Source organism: Vulpes vulpes, chromosome 9 (assembly GCF_048418805.1).
Source record: "Vulpes vulpes isolate BD-2025 chromosome 9, VulVul3, whole genome shotgun sequence".
Lineage (NCBI taxonomy): Eukaryota > Metazoa > Chordata > Mammalia > Carnivora > Canidae > Vulpes > Vulpes vulpes.
The window spans coordinates 72374938-72396764 of NC_132788.1; the positions used below are offsets into that span (position 1 = coordinate 72374938).

Below are 21827 nucleotides of genomic sequence, written 5' to 3' on the forward strand. Positions count from 1 at the left end.
TTATGTTTCTGTCTTAAAGGGAAAATATATGCATGTGTATTTTATACGAAGAGAAAAATCTAGACAGATAGACACTAAACTGTTAAAAGTGGGCACCTGTGGAGGTGGTGGTTTCATTTTTTAAGTTTATATTTCTGTGTTCTTTAGAACTTTCACAGTAAGTATATATTACTATTTTCTTTGCATATGTTAATATCATAACAAAACTATTTAATGGGCTTTATTTTTTAGAGGACTTTTATGTTTACGGGAAAACTGAAAAGGAAGCACAGAATTCCATCTACCATCCCCCTCTTCCCCCATCCCCACACTTTCCCCATTACCTACATCTTCCAGTAGTGTCGTGTATTTCTTACAACTGATGAACCAATATCCATTATGTTAGTAAGTAGAGTCCATAGCTTACCTTAGGGTTCCCTCTTTGTGTTGTACATTCTATAGGCTTTGACAAATGCATAATATTGGGTATCCACCATTACAGAATAGTTTCAGCACCCTAAAAATCTCCTCTTTTCCACCTATTTACCCCTTCCACCTTCCGTCCCACTGAATTCCTACAACCACTAATTATTTTTCTCTTAATTTTGTCTTTTCCAGAATGTGATATAATAGGAATCATACAGTGTATATCCTGTTCAGATTGGCCTTCTTATACAAAATTCACTTAAGGCTCCTCCCTTGTATGGATATACAATGATTTGTTTATGCATTTACCTGCAGAAGGGTATCTTGGTTGCTTCCAGATTGGGTGATTATAAATAAAGCTGCTGTAAACATTCACGTGCAGGTTTTTAGACAATTTTTCAGTTCATCAAGGTAAATCGCAGAGTGTGATTGCTGGACTGTATAGTCTACATTTAGCTTTCTAAGAAAGTGTCAAATTGTTTTCCAAAGTAGTAGTGCAGGTTTTTAGACAATTTTTCAGTTCATCAAGGTAAATCGCAGAGTGTGATTGCTGGACTGTATAGTCTACATTTAGCTTTCTAAGAAAGTGTCAAATTGTTTTCCAAAGTAGTAGTACCATCTTGCATCCCCACCAGCAATGAAGGAGAGTTTCTGTTGCTGCACATCCTTAGCATCATTTTGTGTTGTCAATGTTGCAGATTTAGCCATTCTAATAAGTGTGCAATGGTATCTCATTGTTTTCCTTTGCAGTTCCCCAATGATATGATGTTGAGTATTCTTTCGTATGATTATCTGCCATCTGTGTATCTTCTTAATTTTTTGAGTTAATGCTTCCCCATTGACTCAATAGTTCTAAGAATTTTCTTTTTTTTAAAGGTCTATTTATTTATTCATGAGACACACAGAGAGAGAGAGAGAGAGAGAGAGAGAAGCAGAGACACAGGCAGAGGGAGAAGCAGGCTCCATGCAGGAGCCCGATGTGGGACTCGATCCCAGGTGTCCAGGATCATGCCCGGGGTGAAGGCAGCACTGAACCGCTGAGCCACCGGGGATGCCCTACTTCTAAGAATTTTCTAAGGAAAAATTTTAAAGTGCATTCATATTTATAACAATATTATCATAACGCTATCTGTAACAGTGCAAAGCTGGAAATAACCTAAATAACAATTTGGCTAAAAAGCTCTGGGGTATGTCTACATAACAGAATATCATGCAGCTACTAGTAACAACACAGTACAATAAGGGTTAGCAAGCCACTGGAAGTGCAAACACCAAATCCATCCTGCTACAAAAAGCACACAAGCCAAGAATGATTAGACACTTATAAATAGCTTAAAAAAGTAAAAACAAGAGTAATATTCTGTGACATGTGAAAATCACATGAGATTTGAATTTTAGAGTCCATAAATAAAAGCTTTATTGGAACACTATCACACCTAAGTATGTTTACATATTTCTATGGCTGCTTTTACACTGATTATCAGACTTGAGTAGCTACAAGACCACACAGCCTGCAAAGCTTAAAAAAACTTTTGTCTGGTCTTTTACAGAGAAAAGTTAGACAACCCCAGATTCAGAAGAAACTCAGTAATGTAAGACTCAGTGACGTGAGAGGAAATATAGAATATGATGCCATTTTGGATGTTGATATATAAAAAAATAAATGTAAGTAAATAGGTTAAAATTGCTTTTCCTGACCAGTAGGATGGTTGATTTTTTTATTTATAATTTTATGATTTTTTTTTACAAAGTACACATGTTGCTTATATGGTCACATAAAAATGTTTGAAGAAACATACCATTGATAATGCTTTAAATTTGAAGTTTAGAGATGGATATATGAGAGAGAAATCTCAGAGTGAGGAAGAAGAGGAGTGAGAAAGTATTTGATAACTGATTTATGAAGGGCACTGACCAATTAGAACCCACACCAGGCACAAAACCCGGCACAACTGTCCTGACACGTTAGAACTAACACTGGTCATAAACACTCAGTGTGACAATATTGACCAAGCCCATGGACACTAGGGAAAAATACTCAGTAAAACTGAGCACAATAGTCCAAAATCGGCCCCAGAAGGAGAATGGGAAGGTCCCATGGTCTGTGGGTTTCCTTGACTCTGCGATCTTTAGTATCCTATCTTCTAGAAGGGTTTATTTACCTTTGCCAATCTATGTCTTTCAACTGGAATGTTCAGTCCATTTACATTTGTTTCAGTACAAGTATCTGAATATATACCAACTCCAGCCACTGGAAGTTCCTGTTGACACCTCTTCCTGTGTTAGAGACACACACACACGCACACACAGCACGTTTCCATCCCACTGGCACCACCTATCACCAGAATGGATTGGTGGTTATCCCCCCTTCTGTGTCCCACTTTTTCCTGACAGATGAGCCAAACCTAAAACACATGTCTGATTCCCGAGCTGCCTGGAAAGGCTAGGAAATCAACCAGCTGGCATTTTCAGTTTCTATATTGAGAGATGACAAAAATAAATGAAACGCCAAAGTATTAAGTATCTACATTATACCTGGTAAGTACCACTAGACTTATTGTACTTATACAGCTTAGAAATTTTAAAAAACATTCAGCTTATACATAATAGAATTCACCCCTAAAGCAGCTTCCAGAGGAATCATAATGTCAACCGGCACTTTGTTTTGTTTTTACCCTCAGACACACTGCCCTGAGCTTTACAGGAAGTTATCACAAGAAACTGGATACTCCCACAATGCCTCAGGGTTGGAAATGAGACCCTTGTGAAGGGTGGCAGATGCTGCCCCTCCATACCAGCATCTCCTGTGGCTACACACAAACCAACTGCCCACAAAGCCCTACTACTTAGGGCTAGCAAGGTTCAGGAGATGTTCCAAAGAATCTTTGTGGGAACGAAAGAATAAACAGATCATCTGATTCAGCCTCACAAGTATGCTCTGCAATAACAGAGCAAGGATCATTTGCCCTTCCATGCAGATGAAACAACTGAGACTGAGAAAAGTTCTGTGACTTCCATAAGAGTCAAGATTGTATATCTAAACTGGCACCATGATCCCTGCCTGTCTTTTAATACCCTATTTCAATTTCCTTTGTTAGTTGAGCTTCACTGGTCTAACAAAGACCTGAGGAAAGGAGCCATCACAAGGATAAAGTCGTCAGAGCAATTCAAATTATTTTTCAAATTCAATGATTTTCCCATACAATTTAGTTCCTAATTTATAATATGCCCATTACCATGGCTCATAGTGAATTATCTCCACACTTAGTAGTATAAAATGACTATCTGTTATGTTCACAGATTCCATGGATCAGGAATTCGGATGAGGTACAGAAGGGGCGTCTTACACTGCTACATATCTGGGGCCTCGGCTAGAAGCTCTGAAGACTGGAGGCTGGAATCATCTGAATGCTAGTCCATTCATGTGTCTGGCAACTGAGGCCAGCAATGGGCTGGGGATTTCAGCTCCTCTCTGAGTGGGCCTCTCCACATGATCTCTCCATATGGGCTAGTTTGGGCTCTCTCACCACATGTCGGCCAGGTTCCTGGGGCAGGCATCCCAAGAAAGCCAGGCAGACGCTAGATTCTTTCTATGTCCAAGCCTTAAATGTCACACAAACATTACATGTAGCATACTCTATTTTTCATATATATACATATGATGCATATGGACGCATATATATTAGCTATTACCTTATAACAAAATTTAGTGGCTCAAAAACCACGAAAATATATTCTCTCATGCAGTTTCTCAGAGTCAAAAATCTGTAAGCTGGGTTGTTCTGGCTCAGGGCCCCTCATGAGGGTATAGTCCAACTCCTGGCTGGGGCTACAGTCATCCGAAGGCTTGATGCAGTGGGACGTTCTGTCTCCAAGCTCACTCACATGAGTGTCACAAGAAGCCCTGATTCCTCACCATGTAGGCCTGGACAAGGGCTGCTCTGACATGAAAGTGGCTGACCCCATACCAAGTGACTCAGGAGAGAAAGTGATTGCAACCAAGATAGAAAGCAGGGTGCCTTTTGAAATGTAATCTCAGAAGTGACAGAGCATGGCATCTTCCCTATGCTGCCAGTCACACAGACCAAACCTTGGGACGGTGAAAGAGGAGAGCATCCTAGGGTGCAAATAACAGAAGGTGGGGCCACTGGGAGCTTCTTTGGGAAATATAATCTGGCCCATACACATAGTTACACACATCTTCCTTCCCCTTGCCTTCTTCAAGTTCAAATCTATTTTGTTCTACTCTATCCTCATGTTCCAGCCTCTAGCACACAGTAGGTACTCAACAAATACTTGTTAGATGGATACTGTGCAAGACATTCCTAGAGTTTTCCCACAGCCCACTTTCCTCCCTTCTTGCACACTAAGCACTTCTCAGCCCCTTACTGTTGAGCCTTGTGACTCTTTCTGGACAGTTCAATATGAGTGGAAAAGACTCGTGTCACTGCCAAGCTGGGGGAGCAAAAGGTTCAGTCGTGATCCACTTGTCTCTATCTTTCCTGCATGGCATCCCAAGAACTTAGAGGCCAAGTGTTCCAGCAGGTGCAACTCAAAGCGTGAATAGTCGTGGGGCGCCTGGATGGCTTAGTCAAAAGAGCATGTGACTCTTGACCTCAGGGTCGTGAGTTTGAACCCTACTGTGGGTGTAGAAATTACCTAAATAAATAAACAAACTAAAAAAAAAAAAAAGGCACAAACAATCTCTGTCATCTTTGTCCCAGACCTAAGCGCCTGTGTGAGAAAAACAGCAGGAACATGGAAAGTCTCTGAGCTTTTCGGGATGTGTTATGGCAGCCTGACCTAACCTATCCTGATTCTAGACACCTTAGCTCTTTTATCAATGCTGATAGCTTCAGGTTACGGACAGGGAAGCTGAAGCTCTAAAATGCCACAAGGCTTGCCTGAGATCTGGCAGCAAGCACACAGGGAGCTGAGTTTTGCAGATGAGTCTTCCGTCTACTAGTTAGAGAGGTAGTTGGGTACAAGAGTTAAGCTCATGGAGGTCTGAAGCTGTGACCTTGAACCAACACCTGATGAGTAAATCACTAAAACTCTTTGCAAAAGAGGGACATGATTGCTACCTTCTGGTGAGGGTTAAGTAGGAGTAAATCATAAATCAGAAGCCCTTGATAAATGGTAATTATCATCACCATCTCTTTTCACCACAGCTGCAGAGCAGCAAACCATGTGTGTTCCAACCCCTTCCCCTTCCTTTGACTCCGATCTTTTTCAAGGCATTTTCTTTTTTTTTTTTTAAGATTTTATTTATTTATTCATGAGAGACACAGAGAGGGAGAGAGAGAGGCAGAGACACAGGCAGAGGGAGAAGCAGGCTCCATGCAGGAAGCCTGACGCGGGACTCGATCCCCGGTCTCCAGGATCAGGCCCTGGGCTGAAAGCGGCGCTAAACCGCTGAGCCACTGGGCTGCCCTTCAAGGCATTTTCTAATCAATTTCAAAGCTTTGAGACTCTTTGGCTTCTCTTGGTGATGATGTCAAGGTGATATTTTTCTTTAGAAAACATAACACATTTTCTAGCCTTCTGTCATTAGCCTTTCTCTGCCTAACATGCTTCTTTGGCATTTCTCATTAGTGCAGCCAGGCTGGTGACAGGAGGAGGCCCTGCTGACCCCAAGTGAGTAGATGCAAAACAAAACCGCTTCTTTCTCTACCAGCACTCAAGGCCTTACTGCAAGAGAAAACATCTAGGACAAAGCCAAGTGTGGTCTGTAAAGTCACACACATACCTAGACTGGGGAGAAGAGGTATTTCCAAAGCTCTCCTTGTGCAGTGGTAAAAAATCATCACCTGTTCTTCAGTATCAGAATAGCCAAGTAAACAAGGATCTGGGCACATGATAAAACATTACACGGTCACCAGAAAAGATGAGGTAAGAATGTTTGAGTCCTGATCTGGAATGATGCTGATGATATGGTTTTCAAGGAGGAAAAGCAAGTTCCGGTACAACACATAGAAAATAACCTTGCTTTTATAAAAGAAATATATTTTAATCTGGGTACATACAATTATATGTGTTATTCATGTATATGATTATATCTATAAATATACATGTATACACACATACATACATACATCACAGATAAACACACACAAACACACACTTGTACATGAAAAAAATATGGAATAACTCAAAATTGATAACTGATAGTTTTTTGTGTGGAACTGGGGGTACCAAGGACTCCTGCCTTTTAATCTATAACATCTGTATCATTTGAATTTATTTTAATGAACATTTATTACTTGTCATTCAAAAAACACATATAATTTGTAGAAAGCTACCTGCCCCCTAAATGAGAGCAATGTTAACTACACCAGAGGGGTTAGGCCCTGGGGTCAAGTGCTTCAAGTTCATCATCTCACTGAACCCTTACAATAGCTCTGTAAGGTAGGTGTGACTATCCCCACATTATATATGAGAACAGTAAGGCTCAGACTCAAGAGTTCGTGGTCCCACACTGAGTACCTAGCAAAAATTAGAGAATCACATTAGTGAACGGGATATGCATGTCCCAAAATGCAGTCTGTCTGCACTCAGTAACTACTGCGCCACCATGTCTACAAATTCACCTGCTTATCAAACTCGGGCTTCAGAGAGTCTTCTGTGAAGATGTGGAATTGGATCTTCCGGTGGCTAAAGAGTACAGCTGACTTGAGCATGACCAGCGTCTCCTCCAGCCGATTGCCACAGGCCACCACAGCCAAGTGGATCCAGAGCTCTGGAGGCAGCACAGCCTGAAAACTCCTGAGTTCTCCAGGCCTCCTAGGAAGAAGAAAAACAATTTAAGGCTATTAATAAACTCACAAAATTAAAAAAAAAAAAAAGCCCAGCTAGTGAATGGTTGGAACATTTCAAGACATGAACAGCTACAATCTGCTATATTTTATAACGTGATAAGCATTTTGACAATTCTTCCTGCTTAGAGAAAAATACCATTTATTCCTGTATTTATCCTGGCAATAGCTGGATGAGTCACTGTTTGGACTGTCATAGGTGTCTGAGACTTTTTCTGCCCCACTCAGCTGTCGAGAGTGCCTGCTGGCTGCTGAATGGCCCATGTTTGGAAATAGTAAGTTGCTAAAACTTCCAACAGCTGACACTGGGGCTGTGGTGCTCACACTCACACGGGCCACGCAAATTAGATTTGAATGCAACATGAACAAAATGAGGGTGGGTTGTGGCTTTCCCATGTGAAACCAGCAACATGATATCCCCATCATCTGGATGGTTTTAGGTTGCAGTGGAATGCATGACCACCACACCAAAGGAAAATCATGCAAGTCTGGGAGGTGAGCAAAGAAAATAACATATGTCCCTCCATCACATCTTTGGAGAGTCTTGAGAAACAGGTGTTAATCCTAACTGTCTCGCTCAAAATTGCTGAGGTGGCAGGTTTGAAATTCAGCTTCCAGTATGTAAGTCATATTAATGAGAAACAGGCAGGCAAGGAGGCAGGTTAAGCTGCAAATTACCAAGGTATCAAATCCTGAGTCAACAGCTGAGAGGGGAATAAGGTCCAAGAGTCCAGAATCATCATCCAGCTATTTCCTCGTAATAAAAGATTTGTTCCAGACAAGGAGATGCAGCCAAGCCTCAAACACACCACTGAGAGACATTTGCAGGCAAGTTGGAAGGAATTGGCCTGGAAAAGGTGCCCTGAGACAAATGAAACTAATTTACTTGCACAAAAGAGTTGGAGGCCGGGGAAACTTGGACATGGAATGCTACCTTAGTTCCAAAACCTCCTAGTCCAATCCGTGCACTGCTCCATTAGCCACTGCTTTGTTGAATCACGGCAGTCTTGCTCCAGATTTCTTTCACTGGGAGGGGAGGTGAAGATGTGGGTGGAGCACATCGGAAGGCTTTCCAATTTGCTCACTTAAGAGGAGCTTATTGGAGGCTCAACTAAGCTCAGATGCCGAGATACAGATTCCACTGATCGCACAGATCGCAGAAAGACACTAGACATATCCTAAGTACCACCCGAAGTTGTCTGCTTCTCTTCATCCACCTGCTGCTACCTGGTGAGACCACCAGCTTTTCTCATCTCGGCCACTGTGCCTTTTCCCTAGATGGCCCACCTGCCTCCAGTCTTATCCTTTAATTCTCACCCTATCATTTCTTCTTGTTGGCACCAGAGTGATGTTCTTCTACAATGCGAATAGGAATGTTATTCTTTTGATTAAAATAATGTAAGGGCTCCTGGCTGCCCTCCAGATTGAGTCCAAACTGATCATCATGGCTTCTAGTTACATCTCTTGCAACTGCCTCCAACACCCCCAGCCTCGGGGGAGAACCATTCATATTCGTAGCCATAGTCACACATACTCATACTTTCCATCCATTTTCATTTCTGGTCAGTAGACTGCTGGGTTGTCTCCAGGTCTTGGCACATGCATTCTGTCTTGCTGTCTTGTGTGTGTGTGTGTGTGTGTGTGTGTGTGTCTTTCTTTCTCAGAAATGCTCTCCTCTGCTATTTCCTGCTAACTTCAGACCATTTATTAATCAACAAATCTATACTAAGGACTATGTGCAAAGAACTGCTCTACGTACCAGGAAGAGAGCAAAACAGACCAAGATGCTTGTCCTTGCAGAAACTGTGGTAGAGGAAAGACAAAGAAGGAAGTAGCTGCAACTAAGTAACTGACACAGAAAGTTATCCAGTGATCAGGGCTATGAAGGAAATACATCCTGAGCAGGAGGCAATACAAGAGTGGCTGATAGGCTGGTAGGTACTTATATACTGTGCAAAGCTGGGAAAGTCCTCACGGAGATGGTGAAATCTGACAACAACTTGGAAGTGGGGAGGTGAGTCATGTGCATTTCTGGGTGAGGAGCATTCCAGGCAGAGGAGACAGACTAAAGGTGCTTGATCAGGATCATGCCCAGTAAACGGAAGGACCCCTGCCGTGTGGACTCCGATGTCATCTCTTCCTCTGCTCTGTGGGCCAGTTTTCATATCAACTATGAAAGTCAGTGCTCAATTAACTTATGTAAAAGGATGGGAAGGGTGTGCCATAGATGATGCTAAAATCACAGTCCGATTGCCACAGGCCACAGGCCACCAGAGCCAAGTGGATCCAGAGCTCTGGAGGCAGCAGGGCTTTTTTTTTTTTTTTTCTAAAGGCAAAAGATTATTCAAAACATGCTACAAAAGAGATCTAATACAAACTTGTTTGCCTGAAATTATGCTCAATATTTAGGAGCACAGGTATCATCCAAAGGTTCTAAAACAATCAATGCAATAGCACAGGGATCTTAAATATGAACCACTGCTCCTTCCAAATAACCCTGCCCAGTTTAGCTTCACCTATTGGGCTTGTGCATGAGCAAAAAGCTTTAACCTTAGTAATCAGGAAAATACTAATTTAAATAGTAAAGGGATTCCATTTTATTTTCAGATTGGCACAATTTAAGGAGTAATATAAAAGGTAAACAATCCACACTCCAGAGTGGATATGGAGGTGAGCAACAGCTCAGAAATAGCTGGGGAGGGGCACCTGGGGGGCTCAGTTGGTTAAGTGTCTGACTCTTGATTTTGACTCAGGTCATGATCTTGAGGTGGTGAGATCTCTGCACTGGGCATGGAGTCTGCTTAAGATCCTCTCTCTTCCTGTCTCCTTCTGCCCCCACCCCTTAAAAAAAAAAAGAAATAAAAAAAAATAGCCACTGACAGTGTAAGTTGACCCAAACATTTTGCACAACCATTTGGTAACAGCTAGCAGGAATAAAGAGGCACATACACCCTCTAGCCCCCTAGTTCTATGCCTACATATATAACCTGAAGAAATTCTTGCACATTTGAACAAGACCCATTCAAGAATGCTCACAGCAGCCCTTTTATAATAGTGAAGAAAAGGAAATAACTTTGCTGTCTATACATAGGTGAATCATGAACATTTGCAATATGTTTAAGAGGAATACTACATAGCAGTGAAAATTAACAAACCAGAATATCACATATCAATATAAGGTCAAAGAGGAAAAAAGCAACCTGCAGAAAGATAGCAAAAGAATGATAGCATTTAGATGAAGCTTAAAAATAAGCCAAATAGGGGATCCCTGGGTGGCGCAGCGGTTTAGCGCCTGCCTTTGGCCCAGGGCGCGATCCTGGAGACCCAGGATCAAATCCCACGTCGGGCTCCCGGTGCATGGAGCCTGCTTCTCCCTCTGCCTATGTCTCTGTGCCTCTCTCTCTCTCTCTCTCTCTCTCTGTGACTATCATAAATAAATAAATAAAAATTAAAAAAAAAAAGCCAAATAGCACTGTCTATTGTTCTCAGACTTATGTAGTAAATGTGCATGAGGGTGATAAACATCAAATGCAGGATGGTGGTTATCTTGGGGGATTTAAATTTTTATTTCTTAAGATGAGTGCCAGGCACACAGAAATTCATTATGTTATTATTTGTGCCTTTTTGTATGCCCAAAATATTTGACAACAACTTTTTAAAAAGGTTTTATTTATTTGAGAGAAAGAGAGAGAATGCACATGTGCATGTGTGTATGACCAAGCAAGGGGGAGGGAGAGGGAGAGGGATAGAAAGAATCTCAAGTAGATTCTGTGCCGAGTGGCACTGACATGGGACTCCATCTTATGACCCTGAAATCATGACCTGAGCTGAAACCCAGAGTTGGGTGCTTAACTGACCGAGCCATTCAGGCACCCCAACAACTTTTTTTTTTTTAAAGGTTTTATTTATTTACTCATGAGAGACACACACACAGAGAGAGAGAGAGAGAGAGACAGACAGAGAGACAGAGAGAGAGAGAGGCAGAGACACAGGCAGAGGGAGAAGCAGGCTCCATGCAGGGAGCCCGATTTGGGACTCAATCCCTGGCCTCCAGGATCACGCCCTGGACCGAAGGCAGCGCTAAACCGCTGAGCCACCCGGGCTGCCCCCAACTTTTTTTTTTAAATTATTTTAATTAAAGAAAACTTGCACTCCTCTGCAGCCTAGCAGAGGCTTCCGTGATTTGGGACTGCACAGTTTAAAAAGCAGGGGCTAGGGAGTGCAATCTTTCTTGGTGTCTGATGACAGGTATTAAAAAAGAAAACTAAAGGCCTCTTCTGGTGGCAGTTCAAGTATCAGTGGTTGGGATTTAATGAGACCTTTGCTTTCCCCACCCTACTGCCTCTCATATTACATTAAAAATCTCAGGTTTCGGGTAGTAAGCATTTGCGTTGATCACAATGTATAATCAAGTTTAAGGCCACTGAAAGGGTGTACCTTTCACTCACTCCTACCAAAGGCACACTCAGCACCTCTCAGATGTCACCTGAGAGCCTTCGAGGATCAAGGAAAGTACAGACTATGAACCTTAAACTCCTTAACCCCTTGTTTGGGAAGGGAATGGGCAGTGGGGAGTTGTAGCCCTGCTCTGACGGCTAAGTTTTTGTTTATACTTTATAAAAGAGGACTGGAGTGAATTTTGAGAAACTTCCAACTAAGGCTGGAACTGATGATAACCATCTTGGCCACCACACTGGTAGAGCCTGAATGGGAGTCAGCACAGTAGAAAGCAGAGCCTAAAGGTGGCAGGTCACATCTTCGTTGGCACTACCTGAGCACCTGGATCCAGGTGCACCTGACCGTAACTGAGGACAGTTCAATTTTTTTTTTTTTTTGAGAGAGAGAGAGAGAGGGAGAGCGAGCAAGTGCAAGTGCAGGAGCAGGGGAGGGGCAGAGAGAGAGAGAGAGAGAGAAAATTTTAAGGATGCGCCATGCCCAGCGCTAAGCTCAACATGGAGCCCAATGTGGGGTTCAATCTCACAACCCGGAGATCATGACCTGAGCTGAAATTAAGAGTCAGATCCTTAACCAACTGAGCCACCAGGTGCCCCCAAACAGTTCCATTTTTTAAGCCAATGCGTTTCCTTTTCGTAAGGCACATAGAAACAAACTTATAGCTTAGCAGTCAACAAAGAGTCCTACTGTAGGGCTTAAAAATGTTTCCAATCATCTTTGACTAGCTCTGCCTCTCTCATATTCTCTTCTTGAGTCAGCCTTTGATTTGCTCACCGAATCCATCTCTTCCTTGTTGCTAACTGCTGGGGCCCTGATCCAAAGCCCCATCATTCTTATAGTTTCACAGCTGGAAGAGATGCCAGATACCATCTAGTGCAAGGGCTTCCCTACTCAGCTGCATATCAGTCATTAGAGGTGCTTGTTAATATGAAAACCTCCACACAGGACATCCTGAATCAGTGGGTCTTGGGGGAGGTCCTGGAGTTTGCTTATTAACAAGCTTGTACCACAACCACCCATAGTTCAGCTACAGCCAAGAACTATTGATCTGAGCTGACCTCTCACCTCTCTTTCCTCCCCAATTCTTCCCCCATGCCCTCAGGGAAGCCCACTCTATGCTCAGCCTTTTCCTCAGGGTATTCTCTTCACATATTGCTTTAATGAAAACAGGGGGATGCCTTGTGAGGACGCCACCTCCACTGCAGACAGACCCCTATATGGAGGCTGCTCCTCCTCCCCTGCCCCAGGAGCCTCAGGGCAGTCGATGGGCTGGAGTCCTCCTTGCCCACCTCACTGCCACACCCAGGGATGGAACATGTCTTCATAGTGAAGTCTGTGGATGAAAAATATTCTACCTTCTATCTTTGTTGGTGTCATCTCACAGCTTTTTCCTGACACTGCTCTTAACTCAATGAAGAGCTTAGCTCCTTGCTCAGGGAATTCCTCCCCAGCCTAATCCCTCCCAGCATTCTCCAGGACTTCAGCCAGTTTAGAAGATGCTCCCTGCCTCTTGACCCTTCAATATAGGGACCTCTGCACCCACCACCTTTCCTTCCTTCTACCTGAGACACTCAGTGCTGTGCTCACATCCTGGACCTTTATATAAAAACTGTGTCCTCCACCTGGAATATTCTCCCCTTTGCATTGATACCTCCTCTTTTAAACAGCAGAATGAGATTTCCTGACCACCTCAATGAAGGAGCACCTTCCTTTTATTCTCTGTCATGGTCTTTGCTTACTTCCTTCCCCAAACTTACCTCAGCTGGTGATTGTAATTCTTTCATTGTAGTTTATATCAAAGACAAAATTAAATGCCATCAATCTAAGGCAATATAAACAAACGATCTTTAGAAAAAGGTCAGAATAAAATATGCAATATACACTTCCAATTAAAAACAGGGACACCTGAAGGACTCAGTTGTTTAACTATCTGACTTTATTTTCAGCTGAGGTCATGATCTCAGAGTTGTAAGATGGAGCCGCCTTGGGCTCTCTGCTGGGGATTCTCTCTCTCCCTCTCCTTCTTACTGAGCCACTCAGGCATGCACACACACGTGCATGCTTGCACTCCAACATATATATATATATATATATATATATATATATATATATATATATATGAAACATACGTATTAGAATATTAATGTTGGTAAATGGAAAAAAATCTTGCCCTATAAAACTTACTTTGCATGTTATATCCTGGTCTTTATTCCATTGAATATATATTTTTACAGCTGTACTAATAGTGTACCTATAACTTTATATGCCACATTTTTCATCCAATTCTTTTATTTTTCTTGTTACTTTTTAAGTCTTCACAGCCATATCACTGTAACGGCTATCTACTAGTACACCCAATGAAAATACCAGACCTTATCAGCATTGCCCTATTGTTGCTTGTTTTCAACTGCTCTGTCATATTAAAAAAAAAAAAAAAAAAGTCTGGTACTAAACATTGTGAGCCAACAGATATCTTTTCTTCTTTTCATTATGGCCTTCAGTATATTCCCAGAGATGACAGTACTGAGTGAATAGCTATTATCCGAAGAATGTAGTAACCTTCACAGTTTCTCAAATTTACCCAAGAGTTATTAGAAAACACATACCATGAGAAAAGAAAAACAAAAAACATAACAAACATGACCTCTCCCACCTCCGAGTTACTTGCATGACGTAACCATGGAACTGACTGCTGAAACAGGATGAGACGGGCTTGCATATGGCATTCGTGCCTCCAAATTCTGTGTGTTCCAGAGGGTGATGTGTCAGTTGCAATTATCATTAAGACACCGCATCAAATCACTTTGAGTCTCTGAGTGAGAAAGTTATTCCCTTCCCAGTTCTTTTTCAACAATGTCAGTGAGAAACTCTCAGCTTGGTGCTAACATGTCTTGAACACCTTCTAATGTTGCCTAATCCTCCCTTTCAACTCTGTTTCAAGACAGCAGATCTCAGATACAGAACTTTCAACAGCCAAGTTAGAAATGACCAACATTGTTTCATCTTCTCAGGGTCTCATTTGATGATTACCTTCTGTTTATGTTACTGCCAAGAATTCGTGGCAGTGACAGAAAGTTTCCCTTAAAATAAATATACTCAGGATGTGGAGAAATTAGAACCCTCACACACAGCTGGTGGGACTGTAAAATGGTGCAGCAACTTTGGAAAAAAAGCTCCACAGTTCGGGTTAAACACAGAACTACCATGTGACCCGGCAATTCTGCTCCTAAGTATCTACCCAAGAGAAATGAAAACACATGTCCACACATAAACTTGTAAGCAAATATTCATAGCAGCATTATTCACAATAGCCAAAGAGTCTAACCCAAATGTCCATCAACTGATATATGGTTAAATAAAAGGTGGCATATCCATAAAATGAAAAATCATCTGTCCATTAAAGGAATGAAACACTGATGTATTTTGCATGTATGAACCTTAAATTCAGTGAACTGCAAACCTGGTGAAAATACAGAAGACCACATATTTTATGATTCCACATACAGGAAAAGTCCACAATAGGAAAATCCATAGAGACAAAAAGCAGATTAGTGGCTACCAGGGACTAGGGGGAGAAACAAATGTGGGGTGATGGCTTAATGGGCACAAGGTTGCTTTCTCTTTACAATGAAAATATACTGAAATTCGGTGTGGTAATGGTCATACAACTCTGCAAATAAATCTAAAAACCACTGTATTGTACACTTTGAAAGGGTATTTGGATTATATTGCAATTGAGCTACAATTAAATAAATAAGTGCATGTATCTTTAACAATGATTTTTGTTTTAATGTTTCATGTTAGCAGTGGTAGTGTGGCCATATTCTAAGAATGATGGCTCCAATGTGGGATTGACTGTAATTTGGAAAACGTTGTCTCAATTGTCTTGCGCAAGCCCTCCATGTGCAAACAAAAAATGATATTCAGAGGAGGCTCAGAGGGAGAAGCAGCTTTACCAGCTCCACACTGTCCGAGACGAGGCATCTCCTTAATCGCTTAAAAGTCTCAAGAGGGTGACTTAATTAAACTTCAATTTCTGGAGTGTATAAATAATGAAATACGGCACTTATGTGTAGCACTATTTACTCTGTAGCCCATTACTGCAAAACACATTGAATTATTAAAGCGAGTAATTGGTTCTCCTCAGACCCTTTTTTCTATCTCCTGCTACCTCTTCCTAGGGCTTCTCCTGAACCGACAAGCTAAATGAACTCAGGTAAACCTGATGTTGGGATACAGGCAGGCAGTGGAAGCTTAACAGGAAATCCCAGTTCTTGAAAATATCATCCAAAAATAGTGTTGCTGGTAATTAGTTTTAAAAGGGAAAGCAACATAGCAATATTTGGCCGGGGGGGGGGGAATGGTTGAAGATGAATTTTAAGAAATCAAATCCGCTCATCTAGGGGAAGAATAGATTACCTCCCGAGTGGAATCCTACCAGATGAAACCATAGCTGTTGGAACCTGCAGAAGGCTGCAGACGAGGCCAGAGTGGCAGTTGAGAAGCAGAAACACCTCGATTCAGCCTCTAGAAGGGAGAGTCTGGTAATGGGTAATTATATCCACACTACACGTTGGCAGTGAAAGGCACTCATAAAGTTCCCTGCAAACCACAGGTCTGGGAACACATTTGTCCCCTGACAAAAAATTTCCCTGCTGGAGCTGAGTAGAGGCTTCACTTAGAAACCTAGACATGACGCTAAGGGCTGTGCTAACAGTTAAATCACTTTTAATGACCCATGGTTTGGAGTTAAATCAAGTATCATTAATCTTCTGAGATAGGCAGAGAAGCTGACATTTGCCTTGAAGCCATGGTATTATATGAACAGTGTCAACGTAGTGCCAAAAATTTGCAGGGGGGGGAAGTGCATAATACAATTATTTGATAAGCGCATTCAATTGTGAATAACATATTTTTAGTCTGGATCATGTTTAAAACATGGCTGTGTTCCTAAATAAAGTCTAGGTTTACTACGTAGTAGGTGCTCAATGTCTGAAGTTGTCAATCTTGTTTATGTACCTATCTGTATGCGTGTCTGCTTTTAGAAATTACTGGACATACACACCTGCTTTATGATTAGTAAGTGGCAGTGCAAGGATTCAAATGCAGGGAGCTAGACTTAAGAGCCCATGTTTTTAATCATTATGCTCTATTTGGGGCCACACACAAGTGATGCAGAAAAGGAGCCTGCTCTGGGCAGATAAACCGTTTATCTGTACTGAGGGCTCACAGCTCAGTGAACTGAGCCTGGACTGGATTTTAGCCTCCCTGGCCCAGCCTTCCTGGGAAGGACTCTCAGCGCACACTTTTACCAACTCCACCTACATAATCCATGCATTCACCATTAGCTGACACCGTGAACAAGTGTATTTATATATATTCCTCTCCCTCTAACTCTGTGATGCTGCCTGGACTAATTCTCATTTCATTTGTTCCCCTCATGATTGTTCCTGACACACAGGAGATTCTATTTCTCCATCTCCCTCTTCTTTTCAAATTAAGATGTTAGTGAGATTGTAAAATATGAAAAAGCAATGCTAGTTTGAAATAAATGGCTGGTGACATACAAGGGAAAAGAATGAGGATTTCATATTCTGCAAATGGACACTTCTAGCTCATTTACCAAAAAAGAGCATGAAAGACCAACTTCACAGGAGGAAAAATGCCCTCTCGAACTAATTTCCATCCTCTAAGGCCTCAGGCAATAAGAGACTTTTAATTCTTATAATTTATATACTTTAACTTATTTTATAAATTATACAAAATACACGTTCATCATAGAAAATATTTAAAATACAGACAAGCTAAAGGCGGACACCATAATTCCAATTCCATAACCACTGTTAACATTTTGGTATAAGGTATAATCTTCCAGAGTTATACCCAATATATGTGATATATCTCCATATATATAAAAATATAAATATATAAAAATATATAAAAACTTTCTTAGAAGGGACTTTTTATAACATATTTTTCTCTTACAAAGAGAAATCTTTGAAGATAAAAAAGAGATTTTATCAAAGGATCTTCAGAGGGATTCTAGAGAGCAATCAAATAGTTCAAATTTCAATATTTGTTTCCAAGTACAGCATGATGGTAAGCAATTTGATTCTTGAAGCACATAGAGCACCCTGCCCCACCTTGGGTAAATACTTTAACCACTTCTAATCCTCAGTTTCCCCATCTGTAAAATGGGTATACTGATTACAGTGTACATCTGCTTTTGGTTTTGGTGTTTCTTACCAGCATCCATTTCTAAGAGTTTTTGGTAAGAGCACCTCAATTTCCCTTTAGGGAAACCATTCCTCTTCTGTTCTCAGACCATGAGGTTTGGAAGGGCTGAATCATCCTCTCTCCAAGCACAGACATCAGCAATCGGATATGTACGTGATCTACGTCAGGTCAACAGAGGCAGCCCTGGGACTCTTGCTGGATGAAGTTTCTGCCTTAACAGTGACTGAAGGAGGAGAAGACAAGCTCAGATCTGTTAGAACTCTCACGTAGAGAACACCCACACGAGGGTGTGGCCCACACAGAAGACAGCAGAGTTGTAAGGTGGAGGCAAGATACCTAGAAATCCAGGATACACCTGTGATGGAATCCTTATCTCCTTTGCACTTTACAGCTTTATGAGCCACCAAATCTGCTTTTATGACTAAGTGGTATAAGCTTATCTCTTGCAACTGAAAGAGTTCTCAACTATCCAATGATAGTACCTACCTCTTAGGTTGTTAGGGAAATGAAATGAAATGAAATGAAATAATACAGGGAAGTGCTTCATATAGTATCATGACATATATTTTTTTTAAGATTTTATTTATTTATTTGAGAGAAAGAGTACAAGTGGAGGGGGGCAGAGGGAGAGGGAAAAGCAGATTCCCCATGGAGCAGCGAATGCCGGCTGGATCCCTGGACCCCAGGATCGCGACCTGAGCCAAAGGCAGACACTTAACCAACTGAGCCACACAGGTGCCTCATTTCATGGCATATTTTAAGTCATCATTAAATATTAGTCGTTACCATCATCATTATTATTAAATACTAACTTGAAATGCATCAGAAACCTTCATTTTTCTCTAAATATTTTAATTCCATGACAAAAACAGGCAGGTAGAGCAGCAAAAAGCATACTTTAGGTATCAGTATTCTATCTTATTGCAAACCAGATTTGAAGTTTTGTACATCTTTTAAACTAAATGTTTCTTCTAAAATGCCAATTTCCAACGTGTTTCTGACTTCTCTCGTGTTTCTTCTAAAATGAAATTTCTAACAATGCATTCTCCCCATGGGGTAAAATCTGATACCCAAACACAACAGCTTTTTACTTTAAGACTGGCGGGGGGGAGGGGCTACTCCTGTCGGTGCAACTCTGTTCACACCTTTTCTAATAAACCAGAGCTGGGTTCACAAAAAAAAAAAAAAAAAAAAAAGACTGGCGGCCAGACAACTGAGGTCCTTGTAATTCTCCCAAAATTTGGAGGAGGCAAATCCAGAGCATCTTCAAGCTCAACTAGAGAGGCAGACCCCGAAATGGCAGTGTCTGTGGACAAAATTCTGCATTTGGGTTCCTGAGAACACTTCCTAATTCCTGTGAACTCTTTGCCCACCCTCTACTTTTCTGAGCTGGGAAACAATAGCTCTCTAGCCTTGAACAGACATCAGAGCTACAGAGAGCCACAATTCCAGGTTTGATACTCTCCAGAACAATAGTCCAACTCCCCAAGAGGCAGTCATAATGGTTCTCCCTCATCTACTCCTTCAGCTTTTACTATGGATCAGAAAACTGGGGTTGGTGTATTATTTATCATATATGGAAGCTGAGTTTTGGTTTCCTCACACCATAATCCAAGAAAAGTCTGCCCTAATCTACATCCGAGTCCCAGCTCACATTGCCGAGTTTCTCAAATGCTACATACTGTGCCAGCATTTTACATTTTACCTGTTATTTCATTTTATCGCTGAGCTTATGAGAAAGCTGTGATTTGCTGAGGAGGACTAATTCAAAACCACACAGCTAGTTAGCTAGGTCTAGTTATGACTCAGTTCCTAACTAATAAACAACAGTGGACAATAACAGTACTCAGAACGGTGAGCCATTTGTTGAGTAACCACCGTGAGCTAGTCCTATGCTAAGTGCTTTATAAGCAGCACTATCATTTTATCTCTTTGTTTTTTTTTTAATTTTTTTTTAAATTTATGATAGTCACAGAGAGAGAGAGAGAGGCAGAGACACAGGCAGAGGGAGAAGCAGGCTCCATGCACCAGGAGCCCGATGTGGGATTCGATCCCGGGTCTCCAGGATCGCGCCCTGGGCCAAAGGCAGGCGCCAAACCGCTGCGCGACCCAGGGATCCCCATTTTATCTCTTTGAACCTCAGTTTCCTCCCCCATGAAAAGGGGTCACATTTTGGATTATGTGTTCATGTCTCTTACATAAAAGCTCGGATTCTAAATTGTACCATAATGAATTTCTGCCAGACTATTTCAGTCTGTTGTGTTGCTAAAAGAAGTCAAGGGGAGGGGACATGTGCAAATATCAAAATATCACCTTCAAATATATCAAAGTCACTCCCTGCTGACACAAGATCACGGAGTCCCACTAAAGGCATCAAGTTAAGAAATTCCTCTTTCTAGGGGCAACTTTCAGAATCTGAAATAAATCAAATACTGAGGAAGATTTGGAAAAGAACACAAAATGAATTCCACCTTCCCAAAAGTCTCTTATTTTCCTTTTTTAAAAAATATTTTAAATGGTGGTAAAATATATATAACATACAATGTTGTCTTTTATTTTCTCACAGTGAGATAACACGAAGAGAAGTATTTCCAAGGAAAACAGATTTGTTTTCAAATTTTTTTCCAAAGAACCTCCTTGTTAGTATGGGGATTAGTGTCAGCATGGCTACTATTTACCGAACTTAGTGAAGGTGTTAAAACCAGGGGCCATATACCCAATTTAGTCAGAAATCCTTGGTGATGACAGAAACTCATGGATTTTAGGATAGGGATGAAACAGCACAGTCAGCAAAAGGCAGAAGCTGGCCTTGGGAACAATGTTAGGACCTGCCTTCCCCACCCCCACTCCCATCCCCGCCCCACCGCCCCTCACCACCTAGTTGCTTTGTGTTGCTTTTCACATTGGGTTCATGTACTCTCATTTCAAACCAGCTTCCTCCACGGGGCAGAAACATGGCAGTCAATCCTGAATTTCATACCTTAATTTTAGCCACTAGAAACAGCTTCCCCTTAAACTGTCTCTGATCCAATTTTTACATCCCTAAGAAAGGGTCTAATTTGGCCCAAGAACATATCCCTGAACCACCCGCCACCTGGGACAAGGTTAAGGGCACAAGATGAGTGCTCCAGGGTGTGGAATGTGCATTTCCTATGTGCCCCTGTAATCATGCCCCTTTCTCTTCAACGACAGCAGTGATATTTTATTTTTTTTCTGGTAAAGATTTTATTTATTTATTCATGAGAAACCTAGGGAGAGGCAGACACAGAGGCAGAGGGAGAAGGAGGCTCCCTGCAGGAAGCCTGATGTGGGACTTGATCCCAGAACCCTGGGATCATGACCTGAGCCAAAAGGCAGACACTCAACCACTGAGCCACCCAGGCACCCCAGTGATATTCTGACTTAAAGAACCATCTAGTTTGGGTAAGACGATTTTGGAGAAAAATACCAGAAACCTCAACTCCAATGCATGTAACTAGAGGGCCCAATATAGGACAGGTGTCAGGATTTGTTGATTCGTGGGCTCAGGAATGTCCTCAAGGATCCATATTCTCCTTTTTCTCTGTTCTACTGCTCACAGGGATGGCTTCATCCTAAAACCGGTCCTCTAAGAATCATGGTAGTAACTGGGACTATTTATTTCCTTGTCCATATATAGCATAGGGAGTCTTTTGCTCCAAACATAAAATATGTCTCCCTTTCTGGCTGATTCAGTAAGTTGGGTCAGGTAACACCTGTAGACCAATAAATGTTGCCAGAGAAATGAATGTATTGAATGTTTTAGTACTGTATGCAAACAGCTCACCCCGTGGAGGGGTGGGATTACCATGCCTGGCTGACACCACCTCCTGGAGGTGTGGTCCACCCACAAACGGCAGGGGCGTGGGAGGAACAAAGCTGAGGAGCCAATCACAA

At 41.7% G+C, this 21827-nt stretch overlaps 1 protein-coding gene across 1 annotated transcript in view; it reads right to left on the reverse strand.

Moving 5' to 3' along the window:
• Window positions 1-21827, reverse strand: part of GXYLT2 (glucoside xylosyltransferase 2) — a 91187-nt gene that overhangs the window by 61966 nt on the left and 7394 nt on the right. The window contains exon 2 of the mRNA XM_072720428.1: window positions 6996-7188. Coding sequence (XP_072576529.1) covers window positions 6996-7188 — 193 coding nt within the window. The remainder of the gene's footprint in view (window positions 1-6995; window positions 7189-21827) is intronic.